Genomic DNA, 20976 nt, shown 5'->3' with positions numbered 1-20976 from the left:
TAGAGATACAGCACTGAAACAGGCCCTTCAGCCCACCGAGTCTGTGCCATCAACCACCCATATATACTAATCCTACACTAATTCCATATTCCTACCACATCCCCACCTATCCCTCTATTTCTCTACCACCTACCTATACTAGGGGCAATTTATAATGGCCAATTTACCTATCAACCTGCAAGTCTTTGGCATGTGGGAGGAAAACGGAGCACCCGGAGGAAACCCACGCAAACACAGGGAGAACTTGCAAACTCCACACAGGCAGTACCCAGAACTGAACCCGGGTCGCTGGAGCTGTGAGGCTGCGGTGCTAACCACTGCGCCGCTAATGTTATATAATTAAGTTTTAAAAATTTACATTTGTTCATACGGTTTTTGGTGTAATTTCACAAAATTATTCCTCAACATGCCATGTTTCATGTCATTTAGTTTTCTTTGAGGAGTATTTATGTCATCAGTTCTTTAGCATTTATACGAGGAAGTACCCACTTTCAGTTTTCTGTATATATGGATGGCTGTTTTGCTTATAAATAGGCTCCAGGATTGAAGCAATTCATTTTCAACTAATTCTTTAGTAAGGAACATAGGTATGAGACACATAGAAGATCTTGCAACAAGTAACAGAACAAACTACTTGGATTTGCATTTCAATATTTGATTTTTTAAAATCTGACTCAAGCCTGTCATTGATGTAAGTGGCACCCTGAAAATATATACCTAGTATTTGTGCAGAGTGCTTTTGAATTGATCTTAGATGAGAACAGCAGCTTAACATAAACTGATACAAGGTGCTAACATTTTATGTTTAATGCAATGCCACTTTGTCGAAAATACTTTTTGAATCAATGTTTTTGACAAAGCAAGAAGGTTAATCTCAGTTTTAAGAACATAATTTACAGAATGTATTTGATTCATTACTGTACAATTATGCAACAATGTACATAACTTACAGAGTCAGGATTTTAGTAATACGTCTGACAGAAAAAGACATGGAAAAATCTCAAGTGCACTTTCCATACAAAGAATACTAAGTGCGTAACATTGTTTTTCCGTGTATGATAAAGAAGGTAACACAAGAAATTCATTGGTAAGATTTGTATTTTAAAACTCCTTAGTCAATACATGAGCTTCTGATTACAGCCTATTTACAGTATGTGGTCAAAAAGTGAACCTAAGAGTGTTCACACAGTAATCTGTCATGAAATACAGTAACTGCTTTGTGTTGATATAAAAACCATCATATACTACCAATGTGCACAGTAAGCAACAGTTTAGTTGCTTAAACGAAGGAGGTTATTGACTATTTACTGACTAGAGTGTATCACATTCACCATTTAGTATTTTTGAAAGTACAGTGGAGTCCATTTAAGACCGTCTTAACTTGTGTTTTACTGGTCAACTTTTATATAAAAAAAGTTGTAATATATTTTTTTCAAGCCCTACTCATCCCTGAAATATATCTTATTTCTACTTAAGATAATGTTTTGCTTTAGCCTATCACCCAAAAAACAAAGATTCATATGTAGCATACCCACATCAGTTCGCAAGTTACTTTAGCACCTTCAAAGGTGCAGTTCTGAAGTACAGCATCCACTGTATAGAAACCGGTTCTAGCGGAGTGCAAATATCTTGCATCAGTACTTGAACCAACAAGTGATTAACAGCACATATTTCTTGATGAGACAGTAACTTGTTTGGCCCACCCCAGCCCTTTTTCAAAGCTGAAAGAAGTCAAATTTACAAATTCTGTTTGCTGTCTGATTTAAAAGGGACAGCTTCTGATTAGATTCTATACTGATATTCCAACAGTTTCAAGAGCAAAAAGATTGAGGACAACCAATGAAACTTAATGGTAATTTAAATTTTTTTTGAAGTGTGAAGTTAGTTTTCTTAAAAGGTTGAGAACAGTGCAAGATGATATGTATGTCTAATCTGCAGTAAATTTAAAAACTACAAAAAATGTTTTTTTTAAAAAGAAAGTTTTATACCATACATTTTCCCACACCTGGTGGGATAAAAGCTGTTTTATCAACATAGTGGTGTAACACACAGAGCAATATAACACTGGTACTGTAACATTCCAACTGGATCAATACAGTGCATACTATGCCATAAGACATTATGACTTATTTCCCTACTGCTGCATTAAGAATGTTGAGGTGTGTATGGTGTTGATGACCCCACACATTAAAGCAGTCATGGACACAATCACAACAATGTTAGTCTCGTGTCTTGCCACACTGACCATACACCAAAACAAGCAAACTCATACACACAATGTATAATGCACTTAACTATATTCTATGCATGGAGTTAGGTAGGGTGTGCATTTCTCTACAGGAACCTTCAAGTTAAAGCTATTTGCATGAATTAATTTTTGTGTGGTGCAAATGTGAAATACAGCAGGTAATAGAAGGATATGTAGCTTATACTGCCTATGAACAAGACCTTGTACAACCAACTTACACTTTGGCTAGTCATTGGTTTTCTCTTGTATCCCATCAAAACAATTATGTATCTTTAACAGATACTTACTCTAATGTACAGTACTGCTAGTGTATCTGCAGGGAGTGCACTTTAATACACTTCTACCAATACAAAACTTATTAACTGCATCTTAATGCATATGGACATTACCCTTACACAACCAGTGTGCTGTGTATAAAGAGGTATTTTAACACCACAATAGGTTTAAAACCACCAAATTAAAAACAAAACTTCCACAAACTTGTAAGAAATAACTTCTCCTTAACTATAAATTAAAATGCAGCAAAGTCACAGGGTCAAGCAGGAACACGATCTCCAGTCTAAAAATATATTTTGCTTGCAGTCTGCCACCAACAAGTAGGGAACTCTAGATCCAGGTATTCTGATGTAGCAATCTTCTTGGAGTTTCTGTGCCACCCATAGGGATTTTAATTTTTTTTCTTTTTTTTGGAAAAAAAAGTTAAAACAATGACTACATTTATAGAAGAGCTCTCAGACATCCATCTACTGTACATGTTTTGGACTGACGCCCTTCCTTTTGACATATCATTTAAACGTGAAGAGAAGTTATATACAGTACTGTTACAGAACCGACTGTCATTGATAATGAAACAGATGTAAAATCTACTATAAAGTAAGTAGCACAATACAGAAAACTGTTGCTCCACCTCTTACTACATAAATTATACCATGGGAATATTAGCACCATGTTTCTTTAAGTTGGAATCCCTTTTCTCACACTTTTCTTTATTTCAAGAGCAGTCAACTTTTTCCAAAGTTCTTCTCGCTCCTTTTCCTTTTTCTTTTCCCTGAAAAACATTTTTTTAAAAAATAGGACCATGTTATGAGCGCAATCTCCTTCTGCAAGTTACTATTTTATTTCATAATCTACAGTAGCAAATATTTGAAAAATAAACCACTATTGGAGCTCAATCACTTTTATGGGTAGTATGGTAGACTCTAAACACAGAATTATTACTTCCCTCTTAGATGTAATGCCCATTTGAACCTGGCTGTCAAAACTGGGTGAAAGTTGGCAGTTTTGACTCACAGAGCAAAGCTTCTTGCGAGGTGACTGCCGAGTGGAACTGGCACCACCCAGGGGAAGTAAGCAAAAGATAGCTTCATCCTTTTAAAATTGAAGAGGCATCGTGGTAGCAGCAGTCAAAACTCAAGATCAAAGAAAATGAAGGCTATCAAACCTCTTCACCCTTTTCTTGACTATTTTTACTGTTCGGTTCTTTGGGGTGGGGACGGTGGAGAAGGGAAACAAGTCATGTGTCTTATTAGAGTTGAATAAAATTAAGTTTCAATGTTTATTTTCATTGGGTCTCTAAAGTGGACTGCAATTATACATGAGAATGTATTACAACACCTATTATTCCATCAGTGTGTATGTGCCATTAGAAGACAATAAGTGCCCGATACATGTTTTTTTTTTACCTTCGTGCTGTTGCACTTTTCCTGATTCTATTAATTATTTTCCACACTCTTCCTGTCAGAGAGATGTCACGATGATTTTTGATTAAATCTACACTATAACTGTGCCTCACTGTAGCACTAAAACACATAAATCTATGCAGGCAGAAGCTTTGTGAGCTTAAATTAAGCTTAGAATCATCAAGTAAATCCTACATTCAACCATCATTAATCTATTAATAAGCCCAATTAAAGGCACTAAAATATCTTACCTTTGGCGATCTGACTTGTAAGTTGCTGTCAGCTCATCAAATAAAGGGCTGTTCATTTCCATAAAAGCTTTCAGTACATTGTAGACTAAAGCTACAATTGCCCTGCACAAAACAGAACAATGCTTAGAAAACAAGTTTGACCAAGTTACCATGTATGCAGGAAATGTACTTTTAAAGCATCTATAAACGCTCCGCAATTTAAAAAATGTCAGAAAAACTCATTGTTACTTCAGTATTGAAGGAATATTGATAAATCCCAACTGTTGATTACCAGAAAATATGACTAGTGATGTGTATACAAGTTCGAAGAGTAAACAAATCCAGAGCTCCCTGGATAACAAAAGAGGTAGAAATTAAGATAAAGAAGAAAAAGTGTGCTTATGACAGATGCCAGGTAGAAAATACTATTGACAACCAGGCTGAATATAGAAGGTCCAGAGGAGAAGTGAAAAAGCAAATAAGAGAAACGAAGAGAGAGCATGAAGAGAGACTGGCAGCTAGCATTAAAAGAAATCCCAAAGTTTTCTATCTGCATATAAATAGCAAAAGGGTGGTAAAAGGAGGAGTGAGGCCGATTAGAAACCAGAAAGGGGATTTACACATGGAGGCAGAGGGCACTACTGAGGTATTAAGTGAATACTTTGCATCTGTCTTTACCAAGGAAGATGATGCAACCCAGGCATTGTTGAAAGAGGCGGCAAGTCAGACACTAGAAGGATTTAAAATTGATAAAGAGGAAGTTTAAGATAGGCTATCTGTACTTAAAGTGGATAAAGCACCAGGGCTGGATGAGATGCATCCAAGAATACTGAGGGAAGTGAAGGTGGAAATTGCAGAGGCACTGGTCATAATTATTCAGTCTTCCTCAGACTCAGGGGTGGTGCCAGAGGACTGGAGAATTGTAAACGTTACACATCAAATAAGGGGCTGTTCATTTCCATAAAAGCTTTCAGTACATTGTAGACCAAAGCTACAATTGCCTTGCACAAAACAGAACAATGCTTAGAAAACAGGTTTGACCAAGTTACCATGTATGCATGAAATGTATTTTTAAAGCGTCTATAAACGCTTCACAATTTAAAAAAATCTGTCAGAAAAACACATGGCTACTACAGTATTGAAGGAATATTGACAAATCCCAAAGTTGATTACCAGAAAATATGACTAGTGATGTGTATACAATTTCAAACAGTAAACAAATCCAGAGCACCCTGGATAACAAAAAGAGGTAGAAATTAAGATGAAGAAAAAAAGGGTGTAAAGATAAGCCCAGCAACGACAGGTCAGTCAGTTTAACTTCGGTGGTGGAAAAACATCTAGAAAAAATAATTCGGGACAAATAGACACATGGACAAATGCAAGATAATTAAGGAAAGCCAGCATGGATTTCTTATGGGAAAATCATGTTTAGCTAACTTGCTGGAGTTTTTTGAGGATGTAACAGAGAGGGCTGATGAGGGCAATGCTGTTGATGTGGTGTACATGGACTTTCAAAAGGCATTCGAAACAGTGCCACACCACAGACTTGTGAGCAAATTTGTAGCTCATGGAATAAAAAGGACAGTAGCAACATGGATACAAAATTGGCTGAGTGACAGGAAACAAAAAGTAGAGCTTAATGGATGTTTTTTCTGGCTGGAGTAAGGTTTACAGTGGAGTTCCATAGGGATCAGTGGTGGGACCCTTGCTTTTCCTGATGTATATTAATGACCTAGAGCTTGGTGTACAAGGCACAATTTCAAGGTTTGCAGATGATACGAAACTTGGAAGCATTGTGAACCATGAGGAGGACAGTGTAGAACTTCAAAAAGACAGACAGGTTGGTGGAATGGGTGAACAGGTGGCAGATGAATTTCAATACAGAGAAATGTGAAGTGATTCATTTTGGTAGGACATGGAGAGACAAGATAAAATAAAGGGTAAAATTCTAAAGGAGCAGGGAGACCTAGGTGTATGCGTGCAGAAGTCCTTGAAGGTGGGAGGACTGGTTGAGAGAGTGTTTAATAAAGCAGACAGTATTCTGGGTTTTATTAATAGAGGCATAGAGTACAAGAGCAAGGAAGTTATGTTGAACTTGTATAAGACATTAGTTCGGCCTCAGTTGGAGTATTGCGTCCAGATCTGGGCGCCGCACTTCGGGAAAGACGTCAGGGCATTGGAGAGAGTGTAGAAAAGATTCACGAGAATGGTTCCAGGGATGAGGAATTTCAGTTATGAAGATAGATTGGAGAAGTTAGAACTGTTTTCCTTGGAGGAGAGAAGGCGGTGAGGTGATTTGATAGAGGTATTCAAAATCTTGAGGGGTCTGGACGGAGTAGATAGAGAGAAACTGTTCACACCCGTGAAAGGATCGAGAATGCGAGGGCACAGATTTAAAGTATTTGGTAAGAGAAGCAAAAGTGACATGAGGAAAAACTTTTTCACGCAGCGAGTGGTTAAGGTCTGGAATGCACTGCCTGAGAACGCGGTGGAGGCAGGTTCAATTGAAGAATTCAAAAGGGAATATGAAAAGGAAGAATGTGCAGGGTTACGGGGAGAAGGTGGGGGAATGGAACTGAGGGAACTGCTCTTTCAGAGAGCCAGTGCGGACACAATGGGACGAATGGCCTCCTTCTGCACTGTAACGATTCTGTAATTCTGTAATCAAGCCATCAGATTGTGCTCATAAGTACAAAGCCAAGATATCTTGGGACTAAATAAAACCAAAGAATAAATGTATTGTTATCAGTTCCTCTCTGACACTGTATTTTTAAGATGTGCTACGAACAAAATTTAAAAATAGAAGATGCCTGTATAGAAAAACAACCTTAGGGTATCATTTTTCAGTACATTGGAAATAATGTGTTGCTAAAGATTGTTTATACCAACCATTTTTGTTTGGTACTAGAAAAAAAAATAACCATTTTCCTCCCTGCCTTAACTTCAATTAAACATTTTCTCAAATCATAAAAGTGTGTGCTCATTGTTCAAATCCAAGAGCAATTCCATGAAATGCAAGGTGTAAAGTAAATAAAAGTCATGACATAACTATTCAAAGTGGAACAGAAGAAATATCACCCTATAGAGGGTGCTGTTTCTGAAGGATAATCTCACGTCATTATCACTCAAAACCGAGCCACCACTATGTCTGTTCCTCGGACTCTCACCCTCTTGTGCCAGTTTGTTAGCACTTATCTGGGCCATTGCTTCTTCAAACTTTAGAAAATGTGAGCGTTTCAGCACGCAGCTAGATGCATGCATGGAGTTATCAAAGCCTTTATCCCCTGCTGGTTTAATACGTATTTACACTATAAATCAGGAAGAGTTAGATTTCATTTACACTATCGCACCTTTTGAATCACCCAAGCATGCAAGTGAATCTCTTCAGGGGGAGAAGGAAATTATTACTTTTTAGACATCCTATGACCTACTATAACCTTAACCGGATTAAGTAAGAAACTCAAATAATGATTTTGTGATCTGTATAAATAAATAAGCAATGACCAAAAGCAGCTATAGTTTAAAAATGTGTCAATACATTTCACTCCCTGATTTTATTCAATAATAGAAAACCATAGAAAAGTTATGGCACAGAAAGAGGCCATTCAGCCCACCGTGTCTGCGTCGGAAATAAATCCTCAATTAAATCATTTTAATGACCTGATCACCTCCAACTTGAACAATACAACTTTATTGCAATGAAATATCCTATGGTGCTTCACTGGGGCGTCAGATAATGAGCAGGAGTTGGATGAACCAGCTGGGAAGATGTGATCAAAAGGGCAAGATTTGAAGAGCCTTTGAAGGAGGGATGAAATGAAGTAAGGTGAATGGTGAAATGCGATGCTTCTTTTCTGTTGTCTGATTCTGCATAAAATGAGATGCCTGGAGTTCAGATTGTTTGAAGATCTCAAAAAGGTTTACTGAACAGCTAACTATATGCAGTACAGAACTATCTATTTGCAGGTCTTGCCTCTTGGTGTTACAGTAGAGTGGGAGTGGCATGTCGTCACATGACTACATCCTGGCACATAGTTCATTATCATACTAAGATCTTAAAGGTACATTACTCTTAAAGACAACATCCCCCTTCTTTCCAAAGATAAGCCTTGTAAGCCAAAAGTAAGATACACAAAATTAGATATCAAAATTATTTACACATGGCTGGAGATTATGAACTTTACAAGAATAGTCGCTCAAAAGTCCATAGGTTGGCTTGGTCGTTAGACAATTCATGCTCAGGGACTTTGCGTCACATCTGTTGCTGTTCTTTCTGAAGTTTCTCCCTCTCTGCACTCAGTCTCTGTTGCTCTGCCTTCAGCCTGCTAACATACTCTGTTGCTTTTCTCAAGATGACCACCTTTTAGGACGTCTCATTCTTGGAAAGTTCCGGCACCTCATCTCGAAGAGCCAATAGACATTGCTTCAACTCATTCCTCCTCTGCGTCTTCACGACATTATGCGTCCTTCACCTCTCCTCATCTTCCGCTTCTGAAGACTTGGGGCTCAAGGTCGAGGACTTTTTGGGGGTAAGGGTCTCATGGAGATACCTGTCCATTCTGGCTCGTTGTGCTGGCGGTTCTCTATAGAGCAGAAATGAAGGCGTGGCATAGTTGTGCTGTTGCTGGGTTTCCAGACTGCAGTTTGGCGCTAGTCGGAGTCTGCGAGCTGGTTTCAGTCCTTGGAGTTTTCTCCTTGGCGTTGTCCTCGTGGATAGTTATGATGCTGAGATCCTTGCATACTGGCAGTCCTGCCACTGCTGGTCCATTCGTGTCTACTAGGTAGAACGTTTGTGGTTTCGAAGCCGACTTGCCATATTTGCATCGCAATGTTAATGTACCAATTAATGTGGAATGCTTGCTTGTCTTCTGACTGAGAATTGCTCCTACCTGGGTCTTGTTCCAGGTCTGTTTTGCTGTGGACCTCATGAATTGGCTTGCATTTATGCATATTGCACTGTTCCTACACCTGTCTTCTATGAGCTCGTGTCTGACCATGGCTTCTGGCTGCGTCTTTCGAACCAGAATTCCTGCTTAGGCGGGCCCAGTATCCTTTTACACCGTATGCCTTGCACAGATCTCGAAATGCAGGGCAATTTCGCTGCGAGTGGGACAGACCGCAGTCACCAAACAGCTTGCTTGCTCTTTTCGACCTGGTTATGGTGCCATACTGTTGGCTGCACCTGGTGCTCGTCGGTGCTGTCGTCTAGCTACAATGGCTTCGTACTTCCTGCCGTTCATCGATGCTGTGACCTTTCTTTTTCCCCTAAGAGGTCTTTCTGGAATGCTTCAATGGGTGTTGATAGAATCACCAGCTCTAGCAGCCCAGTTTCTGAGAAATCGCATTTGCTGCCCTTATTGCGGCATTTGCTTATGAACTGGTCTCTTGATTCCTGTCGCACATCAATTCCAGTAGCACACCAATTTGAAAATTCACTTAGTCTGAGCTGATCTTCCAGCACTTTCCATATCTTAGCGGGACCTTTCTGGCCCTGTTCAGATAATCCAGAGGTGCTTATTCTGTGCAATCCCTCATTTCCAATTGCAATCATTATTTTTACAGCTTGCATGTAGTCACATAACTACATCCTGCATGTAGCTCATTAGCATACTAAGATCTTAAAAGTAAGTTACTCTTAAAGGCAATCACATAACAGATGGGTTTGAGAAGGAAGGTGCAGAGTGTGGGGAGGAAACGATGGCTTGCAGGCTCTTGAACTGCTGGTGGCGTAAAGGAAAGGGAAACACAATAGACTGGAGTTAGAACAGCACAAAATGCAACCTGTGATATAGATTTGGAAACGGCTGCCAAGTTTTATTGGTACAAGTCCAATGAAGAATTCATAAGTGAGGAAATTGTAATCGATATGCTGTAGAGTGGGGAGAGCTAGGTGCAACTGACCTGGAATGGGGGGTGCGAGGTGGGGTGGTGGTGCAATAGTTGAGCAGAATTTACTACAGGATGGCACAGTTCTGGATGAGGTGGAGATTGTGTAAAGTGGAGATGGGGAAGCCAGTCAGCAAGGAGGGAAGTGGAGAAGTGAAGATATGGGAAAGGGTTCTGGTGACTATGGAGATGAGATAGAGACAGAGGTGGGCGATGGTACAAAGAAGCAGGCAGTCTTGGTGACGGACCCAGCATGGGTTTAATCCTAACATGTGTTTAAACCAAGACACAAGGTTGAGCACCACTGAGTTCTGCCAGAGTGAGCAGTCAAAAAGGTCGATGGAATTGGAAGGTGCAGTCTTTCAGGTACAAGAACAAAAAAGAGAATAATCTTGACATAGCAATTATTGAATTAGAGAAAGTACACAGAAAAATAAAGTTCTCAAAGGCAACAAAGGTATTTTCATTTTAAATGTAAAAAATACATACGGGTTCCAGTGTTCTTTAGAGATTTTGTACAGGCTGGGAAACATGATGGGTAGGATTACAGCAGAGTTCTCTTCTATGAGACTCATAATGTATTCATTGTTCCAGTAATAAAGCGCCCTCTCAGCCACCTTAAGAGAAAGAACAATTACATTTTCATCAATATTTCAAAAAGCCTTTTTATTGTTCTGTAAAAGCAGAATAAATACTAGGAAGAGAAATATCTCTAGTGCAGAGGACCCACTATACATATTTTATATTTGTTCGTTACTGAGTGACCTCCCATGCATCAGTCAAGAACAAAAACAATTTTTTCTGTTGAAACAGGTAGGTTTGGTGTGTTCTGATGAAAGGTCACAGAGCTGAAACGTTAACTCTGCTTCTCTCTCCACAGATGCTGCCTGACCTGCTGAGTATTTCCAGCACTTTGTTTTTATTTCAGATTTCCAGCATCTGCAGTATTTGCTTTTATTACATAACTATGCAATGCCTGCATAAAAAAGACTAATGTTAAAAGGAGTGGAAGTCAGTCTGGCATGCCTAGGAATTGGCATTTGGTGACATGTGCCAAAGGTTCACCTCTTTTGGTGTCAATCACTTCTAACAGGCACTACTGTCATCATCAGCAGAGGAGGAAAATCAGTTCAAATCTGCAACTCATTAAGGATAAGGTTATATTAGCACCCGTCACGGACTTGTATTTATTTCTCCTTGGATTAAAACAGTGTACCTTTAAGACAGAGAGAAGCTTCTGGATTTCTGAGGCACAGTGTGCCAGCTGCATTTTGTTAACTAGGTGACAGCAGGAGAGAGAGGTCACATGGTATAATGTTTCCACTTAACTGTGTAAAAACCGTCTGAAACCAGTTTTGAGAGATTCTCCAGCAAAGCGTGCTACTGAAGAGAAGAGCTGTCTATTTTTCTCAGCAAAAATTTTACAAGGAGCTACAGGCTGAGTTAATTGCCAGAAAAAAAAAGCCCTTTTGATTTTGAAGAGACCGTCTGTATTGCTGAAGTTTCGACTGAGAGACTGTCAATTTTGCAATTCAAGTTGACCTATTGCTGTGCTCATCGTTAAAGGAGCTGTTTGATGCTTGCTGCAGCCAAAGCGTTTTGAATGTCCATCAAGAACAGACTATTTCATTAAAACATAATTTTTTAAAAAGGAACTGGTTAACCGTGATTTCTGAGTGAATGTGCGTGTATGGGGAAGTTAGGTTAAAATAAGAAGTTATAAGGTCTTTAGACATAGGTTTATCTGAATAGTGTTTAAGATTTAGTTTTTTTAAATAAATAGTTAATTTGGTGTTGTCTAAAGATACATGGTTTGGTCTGTTGTATTCCAGGGGTTACTAGAGCGTTTAATTTGGCTGTCTTCCGGTTGGGTGGGAAAACTTTAATAATATGCTGCGACCTGTGGAGTGATGGGACTGAATTGACGGTACGTTGTTCCCGCCTCGGTCGTAATACACCGGAAGCATTGTTTACCACCCGCATATCGACACTAATCTATTCAATAGATGGTCTATTCCAATGCTGCTAATTTGATAGATAACTAAGGAGTTTAACCCTAAATTAATTTCAAGAATTTATGTATAGAGAAGCAGTGACAGACATTCAAGGAGATATTTCAAAATACTCAGAAGTATATTCCTACTGTAAAGAAAAATTCTAAGGGGAAGACCCACCACCCGTGGTTAACAAAAGAAGTTAAAGAAAGCATCAAATTTAAGGAAAAGGCATATAATTGCACAAAGATGAGTGACAGGTCAGATGATTGGTCAGAATATAAAAAAACAGCAGAGAATGACAAAAAGGTTAATCAGGAGCAAGAAATTAGAGTATGAGAGGAAGCTAGCTAGAAATGTAAAAATGGATAGCAAGAGTTTCTACAGGTATTTAAAAAGGGCAAGAGTAAGTAAAGTGAGCGTTGGTCTTCTAGAGAGTGAGAATGGGGAGTTAATAGTAGATAATAAATAAGGAAATGGCAGATGAAATGAACAAATATTTTGCTTCTGTCTTCACTATAGAGGATACAAAAAACATTCCAGTAATAATTGTAAATCAGGAGATGGAAGGAAGAGAGGAACTTGCTGAAATTACAATCACCGGGAAAACAGTACTGACCAAACTGATGGAGCTGTGAACTTAAAAGAGGTGGCTAATGAGGTAGTAGATGCGTTGGTGTTAATTTTTCAAAATTTGCTAGATTCTGGAAAGGTTCCATCAGACTGAAAAATAGCAAATATAATCCCTCTATTCAAGAAGGGGCTAGGGCGAGGTGGGGGGTGGTGGGGTGGGGGGGGGGGGGGGAGGCAGAAAACAGGTAACTACAAGCCAGTTAGCTTGACATCTGTCATGGGGAAGGTGTTAGAATCGATCATTGAGGAGGTTATAGCTGGGCACTTAGAAAAACGCAAGGTAATCAGGAATAGTCAGCATGGCTTTGTGAAAGGGAAATCATGTTTACCAATTTATTGGAGTTCTTTGAAGGAGTAACATGTGCCATGGATAAAGGGGAGCCCATTGACATACTATACTTGGATTTCCAGAAGGCATTTGACAAGGGGCCACATAAAAGTAGGAGTTCTTGGTATAGTGGGTAACATGTTAGCATGGATAGAAGATTGGCTGGCTGGCAGAAAACAGAGTATGCATAAATGAGTCCTTTACTGATTGGCAGGATGTGATGAGTAGAGTCCCGCAGGGGTCTGTGCTGGGGCCTCAACCTTTTACAATTTATATCAGTGACTTAGCTGAGGGGAGTATAGTAGCTAAATTTGCAGATGACACAAAGATAGGTAGGAAAGTATGTTGTGAAGAGGACATAAGGAGCTTGCAGACCCATATAGATAGAGTGAGTGGGCAAAAATCTGGCAGATGGAGTATAATGTGGGAAAATGTGAAGTCGTTCACTTTGGCAGGAAGAATAAAAAAAAGCACAGTATTACTTGAAAGGAGAACTACTGCAGAACTCTGAGGTGCAGAGGGATTTAGGTGTTCTAGTGCATGAGTCACAAGAAGTTAGTTTGCTGGTACAGCAAGTAATAATGAAGGCTAATGGAATGCTATCCTTTATTACAAGAGGAATTGAAAATAAAAGCAAAGATGTTATGCTTCAGTTGTACAGGGCATTGGTGAGATCACATCTCGAAAACTGGTGCAGTTTTGGTCTCCTTATTTAAGGAAGGATGTGAATGCATTGGAGGCGTTTCAGAGAAGGTTTATGAGACTGATACCTTGAATGGGCAGGTTGTCTTATGAGGAAAGTTTGGATAGACAGGGCTTGTTTTCACAGGAGTTTAGAAAAGTGAGAGGAGACTTGACTGAAGTATATAAGATCCTGAATGGAATTGACAAGGTGGATGCGGAAAGGAGGTTTCCTCTTGTGGGGGATTCTAGGGGGCACTGTTTTAAAATTAGGTGTCACCCTTTTAGGATAGATGAGAATTTTTTTCTCTGATTGTTGTGCGACTTTTGAATACTTTGCCTCAGAAGGTGGTGGAGGCGGGGTCAAATAATTTTAAGGCGGGGTAGATAGGTTCTTGTTAGGTAAGGGAATCAAAGGTTATCGGGGTAGATGGGAGTGTGGAATTTGAGGCACAAACAGATCAGCCAAGATCTTATTGAATGGCGGAGCAGGCTAGAGGGGCTGAATGGCCTACTTCTGCTCCTAATTCGTATGTTTGTTTTGGATGCCGATTTCAACCATAATTTCATAAATCAGTGATCCAACAATACTGAGTTCAGTGACACTATTAATTACCTTTGCCATCTCTGTTAATCATTGTTAAGTAATTCAATTATTTATTACAATTGCTAGGTAAACCTGTCCATTGCTATTTCTATTAATCGTCTGTATACTCAGTGCTTAAATAGTGATAATTGTCATTTTGTAGCCAATGGATAGTCATTAGTGCATGATTAGGGCGGCACAGTAGCGCAGTGGTTAGCACCGCAGCCTCACAGTTCCAGCGACCCGGGTTCAATTCTGGGTACTGCCTGTGTGGAGTTTGCATGTTCTCCCTGTGTCTGCGTGGGTTTCCTCCGGGTGCTCCGGTTTCCTCCCACATGCCAAAGACTTGCAGGTTGATAGGTAAATTGACCAGTATAAATTGTCCCTAGTATAGGTAGGTGGTAGGGAAGTATAGGGATAGGTGGGGATGTGGTACGAATATGGGATTAGTGTAGGATTAGTATAAATGGGTGGTTGATGGTCGGCATAGACTCGGTGGGCCGAAGGGCCTGTTTCAGTGCTGTATCTCTAATCTAAAAAAAAAATTTGTGATCTGTCTTCTTTGATAATTTGGCAAAATTAGTTACTTCATTCACTCAATAGTTCATAAGTATCCCAACTGAGAATTGGTATAGCAAGCTCAAATTTAACCTGGATTGTAAATCAATTTTGCTTTATTCATTTATAGACCTAAACTAGGCAGTAAACACCAGACATTTCATAAGTGAGGTGTTATAGTGAGGGGGTTAAGGAATCATCCTTAAACCAGTGGAAGAGAACCAAGCTCAGAAACAAAATATCAGCATCTGGACTCCTATTCGTCTTCCATCATTCATGAAAATTCTTGTGAATAATCAAGGTTCCATTGCAATATGAAGATAGGAATGTGATGTTGAGATTAATGTACACACCATTTCTTAAAGCTCTCATTTGAAAAATTGATTTTCATACAGATACATTTTACATGTGGGTTCTCCTTCATTTTCCAGCAGACCATATGCCACAGAATGGAGCCAACAAAACTGGATTTTCCAATTGGCATCAACCCATTTATTTTGATTAATTTAACGCTGGTGGTAAACCAATGATAGTTGCATAATTCAGGCTATGGGGATGAGCAGTGACATTTTGATATAAAGGCAACCATCTTAACTGAACGGAGAGATCACCAAAAGCACAGTCTAATCCACCGAAAACAAAAGTCAGAGCCTTCAAACTGTTGTATACCATGCGACAAAGTAAAAATAATTATGTATTAACATTGAACAGACTAGCACAAACAGGACTGAAGGCAGGTTTCAGGATTACCTAAGGCAATTCAGGAAAAACCTTGCTCAAGGTTACTGAAATTCCTGAGACTAATTTTTTTTCTAGTGATGTGGTTATTCTTGGCAATAATTATATCACTGCCCAGAGACCGGGTGACATGGCATTGCTATTCATTTTCTCAGTTATGAGTATTTAATTGACACCTTCATATTATGTATTTTCAATCAGAAATGCACCAAGGTATAGGCTACAATTTGACAATAATTTAAACTTGATATCAGCATAAATTATTCAAAAATTCTTTTAGAACTACTACTTTGAAGAGACAAACAAATAGAGCTAAGACGACCAGCAGCAAATATAACCTGCTGATTCTGTAGTTTTCATTCTGAAGCTCTAAGTGGGATTTTTTCAATATCCAATATATATGGAAATAAAGCAGAGGGTATCATGCATTTATCCTCAAAAGCCCCCACTTAGCAAACTAATCTGTTGCACTAACAGACTGAGTGCACTTCTTTTGTTGTACTTACAGAAAGTAATTTACATTAAACTCCCTCACTTTGTGTGCAACCAGCAATAATGTTTTAATCTATGGAACTAGAAGCAACTTCTACCTGGAAATGAGGACTGGAAACACATCTGGAAATTTGTTTGAAGAGTGGGTCCTGAATTTTTACAAACTGTGAAGGCTCAATAACATCCAAGATTTCCTCTAACTCCCCAAGGAACATGACCTGGTACAAAAAAAAGTAATGTCATTAATTTCCATCACATTTTCACAACACCATATTTTAGTGCTTAGCAATTTTCTGAATATAAATCATCTAAAATTATGTATTTGTAATTCAAAACATGTTAATATTTCTGTAAATTTTGTACATTTTAATCTAGTAACTTTTCTTCAAGTCAATTTTCCTCCCTGTCTGCCCCTCCTGAAAGTATCCATTGCTGGAAGGTGCCATTCTACAAGTGTCATCAACCCTCTGATACCTCACCCAGGTGGCCAATCTTCATGTGTTGTTGGCAGATTGTTTGACTATGCGGAGCCTAATCATCCCCTCACCCAACATCTGCTTCCCATCAAGAATGACTGGTTAGTGACTGGTTGATATTTCCCTATTTAACCTCGGAGCACAAAGGCCAATTATAGCCTCGGAGCACAAAGGCCAATTATAGTAGCACCCTTACTGCCACACAGACTATGATTTACTACCTTAGCACAGGTCAGGGATCAAACCATGATCTTCTGATCTGCAGAGTTCCACTACATACTTGTAACAGCTGAGACACTGGGGATCCCAGAACATCTCTGAGTCTTCATTCTATTCAGTACTTCGAATGATTGCAGAATATTACTTTATTCCTTCTAAAAATCAATAATTTAACTCAAGTGCTGATGGCCTGTGGATAATGTTTCAGTTTTCAGGAATCACATTCTAATAGACTAGCAACAGAATTTTTTCTGTTTTGCTAATCAGCATATCAATCATAAGAAACTTTGCTAGCAAAGTTCACAACACATCTCAGTGTCTCTTTAGTCAGTCTTCACCACACATTGTTGGCTAACCTTAATTTAATCGCAATTAGTTTTGTCAATGAAAGAGCTAGGTATCAACAAAATTATAGAACAAAAAAAAAAGTCATCCTTTTTGGCATTTTTATTACTCATGTAAAGCACATTCTACACTTTTTGGGAAATCTAAAAATTTATACTAATATAAAAATCAGTATTTCATCACAAGGTGGAAGCACTTGAGAGCATTTCTTTAAAAAGGGCCTGTAGCGTTGAGTTCAGTAACGTGCTGGATTCCTCTTAAATATCGCAACTGCACTATTTTGAAACCAGAGATTAAAAAAGTGCAACGCATTAGAAAATTAAGGATATAGCACACTGTGGTCACAATGCATTTTGGCACAAAGGATCTCTAAATATTGCTTCCACTAATTTTAAATGAAAGTCTGCTTTTCAAAATAACAGGTGGAACTTCCAACTTTGGCAGAGGGATGAAGCAGGTGGCAGTGGATCAGCTACCTGTTATAAACCCAACCCTATGGAAGTTGAAGGAAAGGAGGACCATGCGTGGGTTTGGTTATTACAGGTGGCTGATTTCATGAGACCAATTTTGTGTTATTGTCAGAGTTGAAAGTTCCAACAAACATCATTATTTATTGCCAATTATTAATTGGGTCTTTCACAGGTTTTCCTCAAATCCAAGTAAACTTGAGCATATGTATTTTACCTGGCCATCACTTCTTACGCACAATGGTTTAATAATGCAACAAATAGAGTGTTTAAATACAGTCTCTCAAAAAACCAAGCACACTAAGGATCTGATTTGTTTACAACTGATTTATTCAATAGTCGAAGATATGGTTAATTTAGAAAATTCTACTGCTTGTGATGCAGAAAAGAAAAGTAATAAGTAATCTTACTACTTCACCAGGATCATTATTTTGTCAAAGTCTTGGGGTGCTGCTGTGACCCGAATAAGCAGGAATGCCTGTCCCCATATTCTGACTTGGAAACCTGGAATATGATTGGTTCAGTGTCAGAGATGACTGACCGTCAATCATACCTGACACACAGAACATAGATGATCTCACCGTGCAATGGGGAAGTGGGAACAGATGGAAGTTGTGACACCAGGACATATGCGTGTATCTTAGAAAAATAATTTTAGAGGCACAAGCCTATGAAATGGCATGAGTTTTTACAAAAAAAATGTGAACGTTTCTATGAAGCAAAGCTTTTAAGTTTACGGAAAAAGAAACTAAAGTCTTCAAAACTTCAAAAATTATAAATTTGGAAACAAAATGAACATTTTATACATCACATGAAAATTGGTCACAGCATACCAAAATCTCTGTCATTAGCAAACTATTAGGTTTTCATTAGAAATGAGAGACTGTGCATATTAATTTAATTGATTTAAACCTGCAGTTCTCTACTAGCTATTCTCCCACTTCCTGATTTAACTGCATACTGTATTCATTCCCATCCAAGATATTATCCAACAGTTCAACTATTGTGGTCAATGTTCATTCACCTGCATGAATTATGAATATGCTGCAGACAGTCCAGAACAATCATTTCAATTAATCATATTGCATTCCCAAATAATGGAAATTATAGCCAAATTACTGGTGGCTATAATCAGTTAAGCTTTCCTGACAATACTTCAATAATGGTTGCTATCAATATACAGGACAATGAAAATTTTAATCTACTAAGAACAACAAACTGAAGCTGAAATTACAATCCTAATAATGGTATTTGAAAAAAATGGCGGGGTTACTGATGGGGTAACTGTCAACCACCAGGGGACTACATGATGTCTCCATTCTTACAGAAGCAGCGCTAGTTAAAAATGTGAACGTTCTCACAAACAATCTTCAAAGTACAAACATAAAACCCGTATGATTACATTAAGTGGTGGTAGTCAAACTATATAGGAAACCAAGTATTTAGCTTGTAGGTACGCTCACAACAGATCTTCATAACTGATACAAGAATGTGGTTGTTCCATGGCTTTTCAGATCACTTAATTTTCTCTAGTGATTATGGGATTGTAAATACTTTGTAAGTGGGATCTTAATAAATATCTATGAGTGTTACTAGTTCCCATATTCTTATTGCTGATCTACAAAATCAAAAAAATTACATTTTAAAACTTTCCAATACATTGCTTTGCAATGGGAGCTTAATCTTAGAAAGCTAAAAATTCTGCCTGATGCTGAAGTTACTAATAGAAACATATGCATAACACAATTCTAAAGATGCTCTGAATCAGTGCATTAAGTGTTTAAGAATGCTATAAGAGTGCTATAGAAGCAACTGGAGTGATTGAACAGAGAACTGTTTTATTTTTATTAAAATTTTGCATAAGAATACCTAATGTGTATATCGCACGTATAAATTATTACATCAGATCAGCCTAAACCCTCCTTTTCACATATTCAGGAAAGCGTGGGTTCAAACAGTTTGCTTACCTCTTTTTGACTGCAAGTTTTTGGCCAAAACTTTAGCAAACCCCTGACGACCTGAAGAAGCATACAGGACAAATATTGTAAGATCAAACCACTTTAAACTTTTCTTTAGAACAAAGTATTAATTGAGAAACATTAGCGAAACTTACCGATTCAGTTAACGTTGGATCTTTTTCTAGAAACTGTACAATGCAATATGCCAACTGTTGAAGAAAAGTAAAATGGCTGTTAAAACTCGTAAAAAAAAAAGGACATTTAAAAAAAAAGGAATATTCACAGTTTCTTTTACATTTGAGCCAAAAGGTCCAATTACTCTTTTCATCCAATCTGCAAAGAAATTAAGAGATGGCAATCTGAGATGAATTGAAATCAGGCTTGACCTTAAATACCCATCTATCCTCAAGTTTACAAAAGACAGAAAGGAGGAGAGAAATTAAAGTGGATTCTAATGGTTCTTCTGCAAGACATAGCCCTTGAATAGTGTGGTATTATTTCTTATTCCCCTAATACAGTTCCCACCACTTATAGCAGGTGCAATGGTGATAATGCAATTTGTCCACTCTAACAAATGGGCTGTATATGGTGAAAGACCTAGTGAAATTCCAAAATAAAAGTGCTTTGTTTTTTTCATTCCAGAAGTCAACAACAACTTGTCAGCCTTCCCTCATTGTGCGAACCTAACTATAACCATGCTTGTAAATGGTGATACTGTAGTAGTAAAAGGCAGATATTCGTATTATTTTCTTGAGTTATAAGAATTTCCACCTGGTGAAACATAAAATGTGAAAGAGAAAATGTAAAAGTGCAGTGTACAGGTCTCTGAAATGTGCTGCAGGAGTAGAAAAATCTGTGAACAGTTGTCTATAATAGCTGGTCGGCTTAATATGATTTCAGCAATACTTTTGTAATCAAATGTTCACTTTGAAAGGAAACCCTTAGCGTTTCATTAAACTAAGTCATTGACCAGGTTTATTATATGGATGATATTTCAAAAATGCCTCATAATTGGTTAAAATAAAAAAGACAATGGGCTGAAATTTATGTTGCTGTGGCCATAAACAATGGTGACCTACACATGCAGGCTGAGCTTTGCAGAGCCCTACATAGGGCTTTGAGCCCTACATTGCTATTTAAATTTTTAAAGCGACAGTCATGTAAAATTTATTTAAAATAATTAAATAAATGTTTCTAGCCTCTCTCCCAACCCAATAACCATACAAATCATTCCTGGCCCTCTCCCTCCCTAAAATACTTACCTTGTGTACCTGACATTGCCCCACCCCCCCGCTGCCAAAAGTTCATAAACTTTTAACTTCACCCCTTTCCACCATCCCCTACACCAATCAGATTAGTTTGACCCTGCTCCCCCCCACCCCCCGCTACTGAAATACTTACCTGTTTCCCCCAGCCCAACAATATCCTGCATCGGATCTCTGGACAGAGATCCAAAGG

The 20976-nt window shown here is 38.4% G+C and overlaps 1 protein-coding gene across 1 annotated transcript in view; it reads right to left on the bottom strand.

Annotated features, from left to right (window-relative positions):
* Positions 1–792: 792 nt before the first annotated feature.
* The window catches only part of ppp2r5eb (protein phosphatase 2, regulatory subunit B', epsilon isoform b), a 122521-nt gene continuing 102337 nt past the window's right edge, over positions 793–20976 (bottom strand). Inside the window, exons 8-13 of the mRNA XM_068038772.1 lie at positions 19674–19727; positions 19528–19578; positions 16152–16271; positions 10533–10660; positions 4179–4280; positions 793–3296 (exon numbers count right to left, since the gene is read on the bottom strand). Coding sequence (XP_067894873.1) covers positions 3203–3296; positions 4179–4280; positions 10533–10660; positions 16152–16271; positions 19528–19578; positions 19674–19727 — 549 coding nt within the window. The 3' untranslated portion in view covers positions 793–3202. The remainder of the gene's footprint in view (positions 3297–4178; positions 4281–10532; positions 10661–16151; positions 16272–19527; positions 19579–19673; positions 19728–20976) is intronic.

The sequence above is a fragment of the Heterodontus francisci genome, chromosome 9 (assembly GCF_036365525.1).
Source record: "Heterodontus francisci isolate sHetFra1 chromosome 9, sHetFra1.hap1, whole genome shotgun sequence".
NCBI lineage: Eukaryota > Metazoa > Chordata > Chondrichthyes > Heterodontiformes > Heterodontidae > Heterodontus > Heterodontus francisci.
This window is presented reverse-complemented; position numbering and strand designations above follow the sequence as displayed.